At 40.8% G+C, this 14,460-nt stretch overlaps 1 protein-coding gene across 2 annotated transcripts; it reads right to left on the reverse strand.

The window, feature by feature from the left end:
* Positions 1-5,908: 5,908 nt before the first annotated feature.
* On the reverse strand, positions 5,909-12,739 carry ZNF24 (zinc finger protein 24). 2 transcript variants are annotated; one of them, XM_060118229.1, is made up of 4 exons: positions 12,657-12,739; positions 10,261-10,763; positions 9,862-10,009; positions 5,909-7,794 (listed from the first exon to the last, which is right to left on the reverse strand). In XM_060118229.1, the coding sequence occupies exons 2-4, from the start codon at positions 10,678-10,680 to the stop codon at positions 7,256-7,258; spliced, it is 1,107 nt and encodes a 368-aa protein (XP_059974212.1). In that variant the 5' UTR covers positions 10,681-10,763; positions 12,657-12,739; the 3' UTR covers positions 5,909-7,255. The 2 variants fall into 2 exon arrangements, with proteins under 2 accessions (XP_059974212.1, XP_059974211.1); XM_060118228.1 differs by lacking the exon at positions 12,657-12,739 and adding an exon at positions 11,973-12,263.
* Between the last annotated feature and the right edge of the window lie 1,721 nt (positions 12,740-14,460).

Below are 14,460 nucleotides of genomic sequence, written 5' to 3' on the forward strand. Positions count from 1 at the left end.
GTATCTTTCAGGCAGTGTTTAGTCTAGGGTTCATTTTTTTCTCCTATGCAGGCAAGACTCTACTATTCGAACCCAGCGTTTCTCAACCTCAGCACTGTTGATATTTAAGGCTGGATAATTCACTGTAGGATGTTTAGCAGCATCTCTGGCCTCTACCCAGTAGATGCCAGTAGAGCCCATCTTCTCTGGTTATGAAAACCAAAAATGTCTCCAGATACTACCAATTGTCTCCACCGGGGGTGGGGCGGGGCATAAAACTGCCATCATTTGAGAGCCATTGCTCTGACATCCTATGACTTAGGAGGTTTTCTGCCCTCGCCGATGGTACTATTACTGGCACTTTGTGAGTTCCAGTGATTTTTCCCCCTAATCCTTCTGGATGATTCTTTCCCCCACCTCAGGTATTTTCTTTACACAAGTGTTCATCAGCACTCAACTGAATACTTGTGAGGGACCCTCTGCAGACCTCCAGCGTTTAGGTCTCTCCTCTTTGGTACTCTGCCCTGCCAATCTAGTCACTTGGCCGCTCAGGGCCCCTTGCTCCATCATCTCAACTTAGGGATACGGTCAAGCTCTTCTTGAGTTCTCCCTCCCTCTGCTGTGGCCTAGAAACTCTCTCCAGGCAGTAACCTGAGGGAACCCAAGTTTGCTTCATGTTTCCCATTTCAGGGATCACGTCTCTCCCATCCTTTGCTCCTGTTTGATATATTTTGTCTGGTATTGTACTTGTTCAGGCAGGTTAGTCATTTTGGTCTGAAGGCTATGTGAGTGACTTTTAAAAAGTATATTTGCATGCTAATTTAAAAATTCAGGAGAGTAAAATTTGATAATGCAAGAGGTGAGGATTATTGGGGTATGCCTTTGAGTAGGTGTGAGAGGGTGGCTTAGATCCAATGAAGATGCTAGCCTCAGGCAGAAGCACAGTTGATCCAAAGTTAAGAGGAAAGAGGCACTAAGATTAACAAACCAAGATATGGACATTTTGTTTACTGTTTTCTAGATTTTTCTTTCTGTTTTAAACACGGTATAATAGGTATAGATGGGGATAGGTATATAGAGAATAATATAGGCGTAGAGAGAACATAAAAATGTTAATGGGCTGTTACTATGTGGACTCTTGGGTGACTTTTGGGGTGATTTCTATTTCTAAACTTTTCCTATATTAGTTTATATATTAATAGTATATTATAGAGTTATATTTTTTAAGAATTTAAAGAAACGAGATAGCTGGAGACTGCTTTGTTCTATTCTCAGCACCTACTCATTACACTCCTTTGCCCAAAACCTCTAATAGTTTCCCATCTCATTCAAAGTAAAAGTCATAATCCTCACCAATGGCTAACCAGGTCTTCCATTATCTGGCCCTACCCTCCACCCTTAACTCATTTCTCTGGCTTCATCCACTACTTTCCCCCTTTTCATTCTGCTCCAGCCACACCGGCCTCCTTGCTGTCTCTTGAACAAATCAGGCATTGCTCCTACATCAAGTTCTTCGCACTCGCTGTTCCCATGCCTAGAACATCTTTCCTCCAGAGTCTCGTGGACTTCCTTATACTCATTCGTATCTTTTCTCAAATTTCACTATCAGTAAAATCTTCCCTGGACAACCTATCTAAATTGCAATACTTTTCCTCCTTGATGTTTTGTGATACTTTCTTTCCCAATATATTTTCTCTTTACCATTCATTACGTCGAACAATATGCTTTCCTTTTTTTCCACTGCCATCTGTAGTTTCCAAAATCAATAGATGTAAACCCCAGAACACTCTTGGACCTGAGCAGCTTCAAATCCACAGGCCTGAAAATTTTAAAAAGAGGACTCCAGAGAACCTTGTTGGGGGGAGGCAGGGGAGTGGAGGCCATGGGGAGGAAGCCCAAGGGTCACATACAGGGGATGCTTCAGGGAAACACCCCAAGACCAATGGTTGGAGGTGGGTACAGCAGACTCAGCAGTGTAATCCCGTCTGAGTCCCAAGTTAATGAATCTGTAGGAAGGACAGAAGAGAAATGCTAAAGACCTGACTGTGTGAAGTTTTTCATCTATAGACACTGCCAACACCAATGTTGAGTTATTGGAATTTAAAGTATATGTGTGTGGTGTGTGGTGTAGAGAGTAGAGTAACAAATGGCAGAGGTTGACAGAGGCCAAATCATGGAACGCCATGCTAATTTTATTAACCTATGTAGTGCATTAAGTATAAGTCTAGAATTTAAAATTACAAAGGTTTTCTAAAAATTGATAAGAAAATACAAATAACCTATATTAATCAGGACAGAAATCCAATTCAGTTATCTTAAACAAGAAAGGGACTTTATTGGCTCACAAAACGTTAAAGTCCAGAGGTAGGGCAGGCTTTAGGCACAGCTGGATCTAGGGCCTCCAGAAAATTGACATCAGAACTTAGTTCTCATTCCTTTCTGCTAGCCTCTGAGTTTCCCCTCAGACTCTCTCCACATGGTACAAATTTTCAGGCTTACACAGTCCTTAGTTCGTGAGATCTCTGTCGAGCGTTCTTTCCAAGAGTTCCAGCAGAAGTTCTGTTGAGGGCTTTCTTTAGCCTGGCTTGAGTTACGTGCCCATTCTTTAATCACTGTGGCTAAGGAGCTGTGGGACTCAGGAGGGCCAGGCCTGGTTATGTACTCACCTAAGCCACAGGGAATGGGTTCCTCACAATAAATAAGGATTCTGTTATCACAAGATGATGGGGAAAGAGATGCTGAACAAAAACAACATATATCCATACATAACCCAACAGAAGAGCAGGTAAAGGATACAAACAATCCATGATAAAACTATAAATGGCCAATAAATATATGTAAATAACCTCAACCTCACCATTAACCAGGGAAATGCAAAATGATCCTTTTTTGCCCATCAGATAAAAATTATCAAGTGTAGGTAAGGCTATATGGGGAAGTGAGCACTTTCTATATACAGTTGGTGAAAATAGAAAGTTATGAGGTCCTTTGGGAAGGCTAAGGTGGGTCTACCAGAGCACACCCTTTGTCCCAACAATCTACCTTATACTCCATTCTAAAGACATATTCACACACGTGCACAAAGAGATATGAAAGAGATCTTTACTTCGGCAATGTAATAGCAAAAGAAAAAAAATAAGGGAATAGTTAAATAATGGTATTTTCATAGTATTGAATACTATTCAACCATTAAAGAAATTTAAAGACCTCAGGATCTGTTTGAGACAAAAAAAAAAAAAAAAAAAAAAAGCAAGCTGCAGAATACATATATATGATCCTATTTATGTAAAAACAGCATTTATATGTGTATGTATATTCACATGGAAATTATGGAAAGGAGCTCAGAAGAACATATACTAAACTGTGGGCAGTGGAATGTGATAGGAAACGCTGCAGAAAAGGGTGTCTCTTCAGTCTTGTGTAAAAGTTAAGTACACTGAGATGGCAGTCATTTATACTTCCATAATTTAAAAAAAATGGGGAAACGCAATTCACAATAGGAAATGAAAATGGCCAATAAACATATGAAAAGATGTTCCTTCTTATTAACAAAGAAAAGAAAGATAAATTTTCGCCTATCAGAGTGGCAAAAACATTGAAGGATTCAGGGTTGGTGGGAGTGTAGGCAAAGAGGCACTCTGACTACTGATGGAGTTGTAAAGTGGTACAATCTTTTTGATGGTATTTCTCAAAATGTTAAATGTGCATGTTTTCTGACCCAATAATTCCACTTCTAGCTATTTATCCCAGAGAAATACCCACACAGGCAGCAAAATATATACGGATGTTAACTCTACCTTTACCTATAATAAAGAATCAGAAATAACCAAATTACCTACCAATAGGGGTTGGCTAAATAAGTTACAGTGTATTGATGCAATGGATTAGTATGTAGCCATAAAAAAAACAATGTCTACATCAAAGTGGGAGGGAGAGGAGGCAAGTTTCAGTGCAGTTCATGTAAAATAGGGATATGTACCTACCACACTCATATGATCGCTGTGAGGATTAAGAGTTAATCCATGGTAAAGCACTTCCAACAGTGCCTGTATACAGTGACAAGTGTCAGCTATTAACACATTTTTGCTTAATTATGTATATGTCTAAGTCTGGAAGAACAGCAAACCAAATAATTATTACTTCTGTGTTAAGACCATGAAAGGAATGTCCTTTTTCATTTTACATTTCTGTACTGTAGAAAACTCAAACGAGCATGTTTTAATAGCTTTTACATTTGTTAACCATAAGATAAAAGCATAAAATTTATCAATCAAGGTTTAATAGCCATCATTTTCACACTGCGAAAAAATATACATCCCTGGAATTCACAGAACTAGATTTGAGTTTTAGCTCTAATTGGCCACATGCAAGTCACACAATCTCTAAATCTTGCTTTCCTAGTCTACAAATCTAAGTGAGATAGGTAAAGTGTCTAATCCGTCTGGCATGCAGATTACTTCAGTACATAGAACTCTCCCTTGAACTTACACAAATGTATTCGACATATTGCTAAATGATCAAGTGCCAACTGGGTGTGAATGTGGGGAGTTCAACCTCCAAGAAAGCCAAAAGAAAATTTAGCAGTAATGAGCAAATAAATGCTCAGTGGCTACTGGACAGGCATCAGCAGTCTGCATACTGTTAACAATGACTGCTCATTTGATAACCCATCAGATGCCACTGCTTGGCAACTGCCAGATCACCACTTCATCAGAGGCTGGGCGCCCCCCCAGAATCGCCAATATGATTATCTGTGTTAACGTAAATGAATGTCTGGATGAAATCATAAATCACCAAATAGTTATTTAAAATCAATTTGTCTAGCGGGAACTTAGACTAACCAGAGATGGCGAGTACACAGACCATCACTTCCTTTTCATGTGTATTGTCACACAGTTTTTTTGGGTCCAACCCATTTTCCCCAGAGCCTTGCCTTAGTTTCAGAATCCTTTCTAAACAACGTACAGGTATCGGAGATGGCAGAACAACCTCATATTTGCCAACTCAAATACCTTCTCTAAGCTCTCACATTATATCAAACATCTTTGGCATTTATGAAAAATGTACCACACGGAAGCTTCTTTGTATATAGGAAAAATAAGATCTAAAAAAAACATGAAATTCTAGCCACCAAGAGGTTATTCCCTTCTTACCTACTCTGATAAAAGAATTCTGTCATCCCAGCAGTATTCCAAACATGCCACCTCAAAACCTACTTGGAAAGAAGCCAGTTATAAATAAATAAATCAATCAACCCAAGACCGTTTTATCTTAGAGTGGAGGAATTTATAGCTTTATTGGACATTGACTTGTTTCCTCTCAGCCACAAAGAGAAGACCCAAACAGAAGTCCCTACATATTCTTGTATAACTTAAAATACATTATATCATTACTACATATTTATACTTCAATAAATCTTAATCTATAAAGCACATTTCTTATAATTGTTATCAGAAAATCTATAAACAAGCTCCATTCTGCCTCACTTCTCCACCAGCTGGCCTCGCATTAGTATGCTTTTTAACAGGCTCATGCAAATCTCACCTTCCATTTTTTAATTTGATCCAAGTACCAGATGTAACCAAAACCTCTGGAACTATGAAATATTTTTATTCACATGGGTCATTTTCCACACAATTATGCCCACTATAAAAAAGCCTTTTCTCATATCTATATTTTACCTTTCAGAGTTTTCCACTAAACAGAACCACAGTACTTGGGATTCTCAGACAAGGAGTATATGATCCTACTACTACAATGTGTATTATTTTTATACATTAAAAAAATGTGTTAAGACTTAAAATGAAAAAAAAATAGTTCCACCAACTCTGACAGTTAATAAACTAGTTGTTATAACCTAGTTTTTTTAAAAAAATAGAACCCATTCAACTTAACAAGTATAACCTCAATGCTACTAGAGATTGATTAGTTGTTTTTTTTTTTTTTTATAGAAGACCCACAAACCTCCAAACTGTGATAGTTATCTCGGACTCACCTCTGAAGATTGCTGAAGAGCTGGCTAGCTCTTTGAACTGAGTCTTCCTTTACCCAAATACAACACCCTGGTAAGACAACTATGGCTCTAGGAATCTCAGAGGTGGGGGAAGAGGCTAACTCACATACAACAGCTTTGTACCAACCCCCAATGATTTACAGTGGAAGAAGCACCTACCTAATTATGGCAGGGTTACAGTACCTAGCACAGTGCCTCGTCGGTAGAAAATTTAATAAATGCATGGCTGCTTTGTTAGCCTGGTGTTCAATCCTTTTGTACCAAAGGAATAAAATCGCAAACCTGATACTTGTTGCCCACCTGTCATGGATTTTTCTGTCCTTAACAAAAATGAAGGAAAAATAATGACTTAGATCTTCAAGTCTTTTGTTTTCTAAAACCCAAGACAGATCATCACTCTTGTTTACATTTGCCCTTCAACACTGCCATTCACTACAAATCTTTCCCTAGTGTTATAATTTCTACCTTCATAGTTTTACAACTGTTTATTGTTTAGACTGTCCACTTTCTAATGATACATGAGAGGACATTATTTTCATTAGTGGGATGCTTCCCAATTACAGGTAAGATGAGCTATTTTTGAGTTTTCCTGCAGGCAGGAAACTAACTAAACCTAGATAAATTCTTGATATACTTCAATTCTTGGATCAAAGTATTTGTTAATCTTCCCCAATCTAGGTGTCCCATTTTGATGGGACCTAAACATCAAACTTTTTGATGTTTCATCACCATCACTTCTTATCTGAGTTTTAAGGCTCATTTCACTTTGAGGTTTTTGGTCATCCTTTATCTTCTATTTTCTGAAATGCATATTCAAATTAGGTAAAAGAAAACTGGTAAATTTGGAAAAAATGGTTTCAGTTTTCAGATTTTACAATTCCTACATTGCTTTTCAATGTAGAAAGGAATGTATCCTTGTAAAGAACATTTCAATGATCAACACAAATAACGTATCTGTCTAAGAAGGAAAGTTTTAACAAAGGGACAAAGAATCAGGTAGTTCATCATTTGGAAAAATAATAAGAATATAAACATCACATGGAAGATTTAGGCATTAACACCTGAATTAAGTTTAAAATTTCAGTTTCTAGGAAGGTATGACACCATTTTTTTCAAGATAAGATAATAGTGGGTGAAAATTTTCTACATTTCCCAGTGGATTTTCTAAGTCTATAGGAAAACTATTATGTATCATTTCATGTTTTTAATTTTGTCTTCATTTCAGAAGAAAAAGACCTGAGTGCTGATTTTTTTTTTCATTTCTTAAACTTTCACAACATTGAGAAGTTTCTCTGCATTGTGTCTTCGCTGATGTCTAAAAAGATTTGAGCTTTGACTATAGGATTTCCCACACTGAACGCATTCATAAGGTTTCTCCCCAGTATGGATTCTCTGATGATTAATAAGCCCAGAATTCTGGCTAAAGGCTTTTCCACATTCGAGACATTTGTAAGGTTTTTCTCCAGTATGAACTCTCTGGTGTTGCACAAGGATGGAACTCCTGCTGAATGCTTTCCCACACTCAACACATCCATAGGGTTTCTCCCCACTGTGGATTCTTTGATGAAGAATAAGGGCTGAGCCCTGACTGAAGTGTTTTCCACATTCATCGCATATATGTTGTTTCTTTCGGGAGGGATTTCTCTTTCTTTCAAACCTGCCCTTGGGGAAACAGGTTTCTCCATATTTAAAAATTTGAGGAACACCTATATTGAGAGTGCCAGGAACTTCATGAGATTCTACTGCTGAAGGAATCTCCTGCTTTGGAGCTAGTGCTCCATTTTCAGTCCTAGCATCATCATCTGAAATAAACAGAAAATGTAAATATCACTCATTTCCTATTCTGAGAGGAAAGACACCTGAAGAAAAAAAATTTTTTTAAATGACTAAAAGTATATAGCTTGCATATGTCTATAAACAGCACTATGAAAACTGGTGATAAGGTTACCTACTCTCAAAAAAGAAAAAAAATGAAATGGCTGGTTATGAGGTTAATGAAGTGAGAGCACGGGAACATGAGAAATTAAAAGGTTGTATCCTAATGAAAGTGGTAACATAAGGGAGTGGGTTATACAGTAGTAGTCAAAAACCAAAGGGCAGAAAAATGGCACATTGTTTAGAGAGTCTAAGTTTGTTAGAGACAGTCAAAGTGATGCAGCTAGGTCTGGAGAAAAATAAAATAAAATTGGCCATTAGAAATCATTTTAATATTCTTTTGCTTTGAAAAAGGGAAAAATTATATCAAAATACAATGTGTAAATAACCACCAATCTGTCAGAAAGTGACTATTTCTAAAATGAGCAGGACAAGGCAGGTCACAGCCAAGATCAGACTAAAAGGAGAATATAGGAGTCCTGACAAAAAGCTGAAGGTAAGCTGAGAGTATCCTGTGTTAACTTGGGACATGACACTTACAGATTCAATGCACCTTTAATAACTGAAAGTTTTCCTTTAAAAGCAGCCTCGTGTACGTGGTATTTGTCATGGTATTTAGACGAGTTGTTACTTCCAGGCCTCAGTTAGATGTGTTCAGTGAAAGAACGGCCCAAATTACCAACATGAAGTACCATCACCCACCTGTAGGCAGGCAGTGATTATGAGCGAGTCTCATTTCAGACCTTCCTGAAACTTCAAGCCTTAAAGAATAAACAGTTACTAAAGAGTGAACAGCACTGCTCAAAAAAGTTATAAACAGTGAGCAAATCTGTAACAAATGATTAAGAAAGGGGTAGTCAAAAAGAAGGCTGACAAAGAGATGCTGAAGAGTTATAGAGGGGATCAGTGAGGTCTGGAGACTTGAAGAACAGAGAAGTGAGTGTGAAGGTGACAAATGGCACAGAAAGAATTGAGCTCCCAAGTGTGGTAGACACCAGACTGCTAAAATGAAGCTACTTTAAAAGAGGCGAGAATTATCCTAAAGTTCAGGCAGGGGAGAAGTTCCCAGGAAGATGCCACCTCCAACAACCAAAGACAGTGGTTCTCAAACTTTATTGCACAAAAGAATGCCCCATAATTCAGAGGGGAAGCCTGCTCAGAGCTCATTACCCTAGCATTACCTCCATCTACCTCAAGGAATGATTCCCAAAGCAGTCTCAATTAAAATTTCATTTTAATTCATATAAATATGAAAAAGAAATGTAGCAGTTTTAGGAATACACGGGGTTGTATCAAAATAAGTAAGTATGTGGCATTAACTGCCAAGATACTGGTAAAGAATAGCCGTAGTGAATTATGAGCTTTCTACTTAATTTTTCTGTACTTATATTTATTATAGCTAGGGGCCATATTTTTGCATAAACACTTAGAAAAGGTGAAGAATTTTCTCTAAATACCATTTCTACAAAAGAAGCTTCTTAGGAAACAAAAATGACTTTAGGTAGGATGTTTGAAAAAAACAACACACACAAAAAGCTAAAAATTCAGAAAAGGCTTCAGTAATAAACTATAAACAAAAAAACTAGATTTGAAGAGGTATCAAATAAGCTTATTGTACCAGGAAGACTAGGCAGGAGACTAAAAGGATGTGAAACAGATGGCAAATAAGCAATACGGCATGTGAAACAGAGCGACCTGGTCTATCGGTGGGTGCTGGCTCAGAGTAAGGCAAATGCCAGCCTGAAATGGATAGGCCTTCAAAGAAAGAAGTAAAAGAGAAGAAAAGGCTGATGATGTTAATGTCGAGGAATAAAAGACCTGAGGTTAGCAAACCAACTGTTATTAGAAAAGAATCAAAATCCTACAGTGTGTCTATGTCTAAGCAATCAAGTTAAGGTGATTATCCCCCTTTCCCTCACAGTAAAAATAAGCAAAGAGTTCCGGACAAAAGGTCCACACCCTCTTTCACCCTCCTGCCCACATGGGGTCCTCACCACAGTGCCTTAGGGAATGGAGCTCCCAGGATGCCCACTTGAGCTGGTTTTCCACCGCATCGAGCTCAGAACTTGGTAATCCCTGAGCTTCTTCTTGAGATACCATCTCCTCTACTAACACTTCCCGTTTTCGTCGTCGAAGAGAAACCTGGAAATGATAGGGTTTGGTTCAGTTGAGAACGAACGTGATGAGAATCAAACCTAAACGCACACAAAAGAAACCATACAAAACATATGCTGCAGAGGCCTAGATGGCAAACAAGCATAGATAATGGGCAGGGGTGGGGGGGGAGCGACACAGAAACATAATTTTAACCTAGCTGAGTGGAATTAATTCAGCAGCTGCGCCTACTGCCATGCCAATGCTCCTGACCCAGGAACGTGACGCAGCAGGCTTACCGGCTGTCCAGGGTCATCCAGTTCACTCTCTAAATCCTCCAGCACCGTCACTGCCTCCTCTCCATTCTCTGGATGATGCTCTCGAACCCAAGTCTGTAGCTCCTTGGGTAGGATGGCAACAAACTGCTCCAGTACTACCAGCTCCAAGATTTGTTCTTTTGTGTGTGTCTCTGGCCTGAGCCATAGACGGCAAAGTTCCCGAAGCTGGCTCACAGCTTCACGGGGCCCAGGTGAATCCTGGTATCCGAACTGCCTGAATCGCTGCCTGAAAACCTCCGGATCAGGGAGATGGTTCCAGGGGATACTCGACCCCTCTTCGCCATCAGGATCCTCCTCCAACTTCACTCTCAGAATTTTTTCCTCTTCATCTGGAGTTGGGATGATAAGTATTGAATCCTCTTCCACTGACTGTGCAGACATCCTGATTTATAATACTTCAAGAAAAGACAATCAAGGTAGGATATAGGCCTCAGGGAAATACCCCGTTTTCTTCACAGGCACTCCTGAGGCACAAGAAATGAAAAATATATAAATGACCAAATATTCTAAGAATGTGGACACATACCGATTAAAGGAAATAAAAATGTATTCTTTTACTACGTTAAAAATTCCAATCAATAACCTAAACCAGAAGTTGGCAAACTACAGCTCATGGCCAAATCTAGCCTGGTGCCCATTTTTGTACAGTGCTTGTACTAAGAAGAGTTTTCACATTTTGACATGGTTGAAAGAAATCAAAAGAACACTCCATGACATGTGAAAATGATATGAAATTAAGTTGTCTCCATAAATTTTATTTATTTGTTCACGCTACAATAGCAGAATTGAGTAGTCGCAATAGACACTACACGGCATGAAAAACCTAGTATTTACTCTGGCCCTTTAGAGAAAAAGTTTGCCTATCTGTGACCTACAAAACCTATTTCAACAATCAAAAGAATCCAAGTAAGCACCAGACCACTTCAGTGTTATTTAAATGCATCTGGCCCTTGAACACATTATTTGCAATTCATAACTGGTGTTCCCTGACACACTTAGGTCACCTCAAAAGCAGGGACTGCTTTTTCATTATCTGCTTAAAAAATTTCTTCTGACAAATGTTTTTTAAGGACTAAGAAATATTTTCAAAATGTTTAAGAACTCCCTGGAGTTAAAATATATGTGAAAAAAAATTCACTTGCTCAGTAACAGATACATAATGTTGATAAAAATTAACCACTATGTGCCATAAAACTTAAGTATTATTCAGTCACCCACCGCACCATAAGTACCTTTACCTTTGTAATGACAGGCATTAATCACAGTAAAATTCTTCGAAGAAAAGGCACTCTCATAACACCGTAACTTCGTGCAGTGGTGCAGGCTCTTGTCCTTACACTGGGTGACTCACAGGCTCCCTGGCTTCTACCTTCAGGGAAACCTTGTGCTATTTCTGATCCTTTCCTTAGTATTTGCACAGTCATGCCCATGCCATTGTTTACAATACCCATTAGGAATGAGCCATGCAGCTACTCAAGGTACCTATTCAGGACCCGGAATGTGAAAGCCAGTAATTTCCAAAAAACTTCCAGTAACCCCATGAGACTAGGAATCTGAAAAAATCTTATCAGGTAATATACATACAGGTATAATTAAATACTCTGGAGTGTGGCGGCCTTATAAACACGTAGGTTTGGCCTACAGATTCGTTTGTTCCTATTCCAAGACCCTACCTTATCGACGTTTCAAACAGTCTACAGAAAATAAATTTCTCTTCCTTTTACGTTCTCATACAGCACCCTGCCCGTGGGACGTGAGGAGGTGCGGGGAGAGCAGGCTCGCGGTCCCGACGGTGCGGGGGCGGGGAGCCCCGTTCCAAGTAACCTCCCCACTCACTCCTGCAGAGTGCCGCTGCGAACCCCGCCCCCACCGCAGCGATTCCAGCCCTTCTTCCCCGCACTCGCGGCGGCGGCTTTCGTTAGACCAAAAGCCACCCTGCCACAACAGCGTCGAAGCCACGGTACTTCCGCCCGCGGCCGGCTGAACTACAAGTCCCGGCAGGCCCCGCGCGAGGTTCGCCCACTCCCACCTCCGCCCGAAAAGAATCCCAGAACTCTCCGCGAGATGCCAGGGCCTCGAAATAGAACAAAACCGGCCGATGGGGGAGGGGAAGGCAAGGGTTGCGGAGGACACAAGGGATGGAGGAGTCTCCGAAGGTGCTGAAAGCCCAATCTGGCTTTCCGTCTACCCCTCCCCGTCCCCCAACTGCCGGGCACGGAGACCGCGGCCTGCCCCCCGCGCCTCCCGGGAAGCCGAGAAAGGTCCCCGCCAGGCTTCTTCGCTGACTTTTGCCAAAGCGGTCCGCAGCCCGTAGCCCAGAGTCCCCCTCACGCACTTCCCCCCACTCTCGCGCAAACCTCGGGCTCGGGAACCGGAGCCGCTTCGCTGTGCACGGCGGACGCACAAACGCCACTCACAAGCGGTTTCCCAGCAGCCCCCGGCGCGGACTGCTTCCGGTCTGCGGGCCCCGGGAGGCGGGGGGAGGCGAAGCACCGCGTTACCGTGGAGATGCGCTCCGGGCGGGGGGAAGGGCTGTCCGACGACAATGACTGCTTTGAGGCTACGCTTGGCCTCGCGCCTCTTTCCTCCGGATAGCCCAGCCTTCTGTGTTCCGCTTAGAAGACAAGGAAAAGAAAGAATTCTGCCACTAAGATAGTCTTACGGTTTCATAAGCCTTTTCACATTCATTATCTCATGTGATCCTCACAGTAATCCTCTGACAGAAGTAACAAAAGCTAATATTTATGAATGCTAACTACATCGTACCAGGCACTGTCACCATGCTTTACATGTATTGTAATTTAATTTTCACAACAACCCTAAGATGGTAAGAACTTTTATTATCCCCATTTCACAGCTGAGATAATCGCGGCACAAGTAAATAGCTTGCCGAGAGCTCATAACTAGTAAGTGGGAAGCAAGATTTAAAACCAAGGCATGACTCTAACCTTTGCCTCCCACTTGCTGTGCTATAGAGCTTTAGTATGACCAATTTATGTGTCAGGGGAACAAAATGAGACTCTTAACCAAGAGCTTTGGCAATGATCGCACATTGAATTTGCAGAATGCGTGGTCACCTTCTGACTTCAGGCTTAACATTTTATACTACAAAACAGCTGCCAAAGTGATCGTTTAAAAACGTAAATCAGATCATTTCATCCCCTATTTAAAGGCCTTCAATGGATCCCTATTGTCTTAATTATGACATAAAAACTCCTGACGTTTGTCTGTAAGGCCCCCTGTAATTTGTTCCTTGCCCCCAATCCATCTCCACCCCACCCCACTCCCCAGCTCTTAGGCTCATTGTGGCCCAGGATCCTCAGCCTCCCTGACCACCTTCCCTCCCAGAAGCCTCCCCACTCTCAAGCACTGGGTAGAAGTGAGCCCACTTATTCATTTCTCTGTTTTTTGTTTTCTTTTGTTTTTCTCCATAAGTCCCCTAAGGGCAGGGACCTTGCCTGTCTTGTTCACCACAGTATCCCCACCTAGTAGTCCCAGGATGCTGACTGCCTGGTACATAGAGAACTCAATAAATATTTATTGAATAAATGAATGAAGTGTGGGCTGCTCAGATTGCTGCCTTTGCTAGATCACATGTCAGGCCTCAGAAACCACACAAAAGAGCCCTGTTGTTTAAGGTCTGTGTTAGAAATACAGGTCCAGCCTTCCAGAAGCATTCCAAGATCCTCAGGCTTCAGCTTTCTGCCTCTTTCAGGAAAGTGCCCTTTGCAAAGAGCCCTCAAGTCCCTGCTGGATTCGTGAATGAGAGAGCAAGTGAGTTAGAAGCTGATGGTATAGCACTACTCTACTCTCTGACTAGAGCTTTGCCTCCCCAGAACCCCTGCGACTTCTGATGCCTCTTCTCTCTTTCTTCATTTAGGAGGTTTCCGAAATCCAGACTTTTTTCTCTCCTGCTTGCCTACTGCCACCAACCTACTTGGCTGCTCTTCCCAACCTTTCTCTCTTCTGTAACTCTAAAAGCTAGCTCAAGGCATTTTTGTTTTTTGTTTTGCTTTAAGAGTTCTTTTTTTAACATCTAATTAATGTTGGAAAACTAAAAAGATACACATCAAACAGAAATACTTGGGGAGATTAAAAATGTTGCAAAATTTTACAAAACCCTTTGCCTGGGATTCGTTCTATCATTCCTAATTCTGAGAG

Source organism: Mesoplodon densirostris, chromosome 15 (genome assembly GCF_025265405.1).
Source record: "Mesoplodon densirostris isolate mMesDen1 chromosome 15, mMesDen1 primary haplotype, whole genome shotgun sequence".
Classification (NCBI taxonomy): domain Eukaryota; kingdom Metazoa; phylum Chordata; class Mammalia; order Artiodactyla; family Ziphiidae; genus Mesoplodon; species Mesoplodon densirostris.

Bases quoted from the DNA above. Each gene is read 5' to 3' on its own strand.
- ZNF24 (XM_060118229.1), bottom strand. From the start codon at position 10,680: ATGTCTGCACAGTCAGTGGAAGAGGATTCAATACTTATCATCCCAACT. The intron at 10,010-10,260 runs GTAAGCCTGCTG...TATCATTTCCAG, and splicing joins TGGATGACCCTGGACAGCCG to GTTTCTCTTCGACGACGAAA. The intron at 7,795-9,861 runs GTGAGGACCCCA...TGTTTATTTCAG, and splicing joins CCATTCCCTAAGGCACTGTG to ATGATGATGCTAGGACTGAA.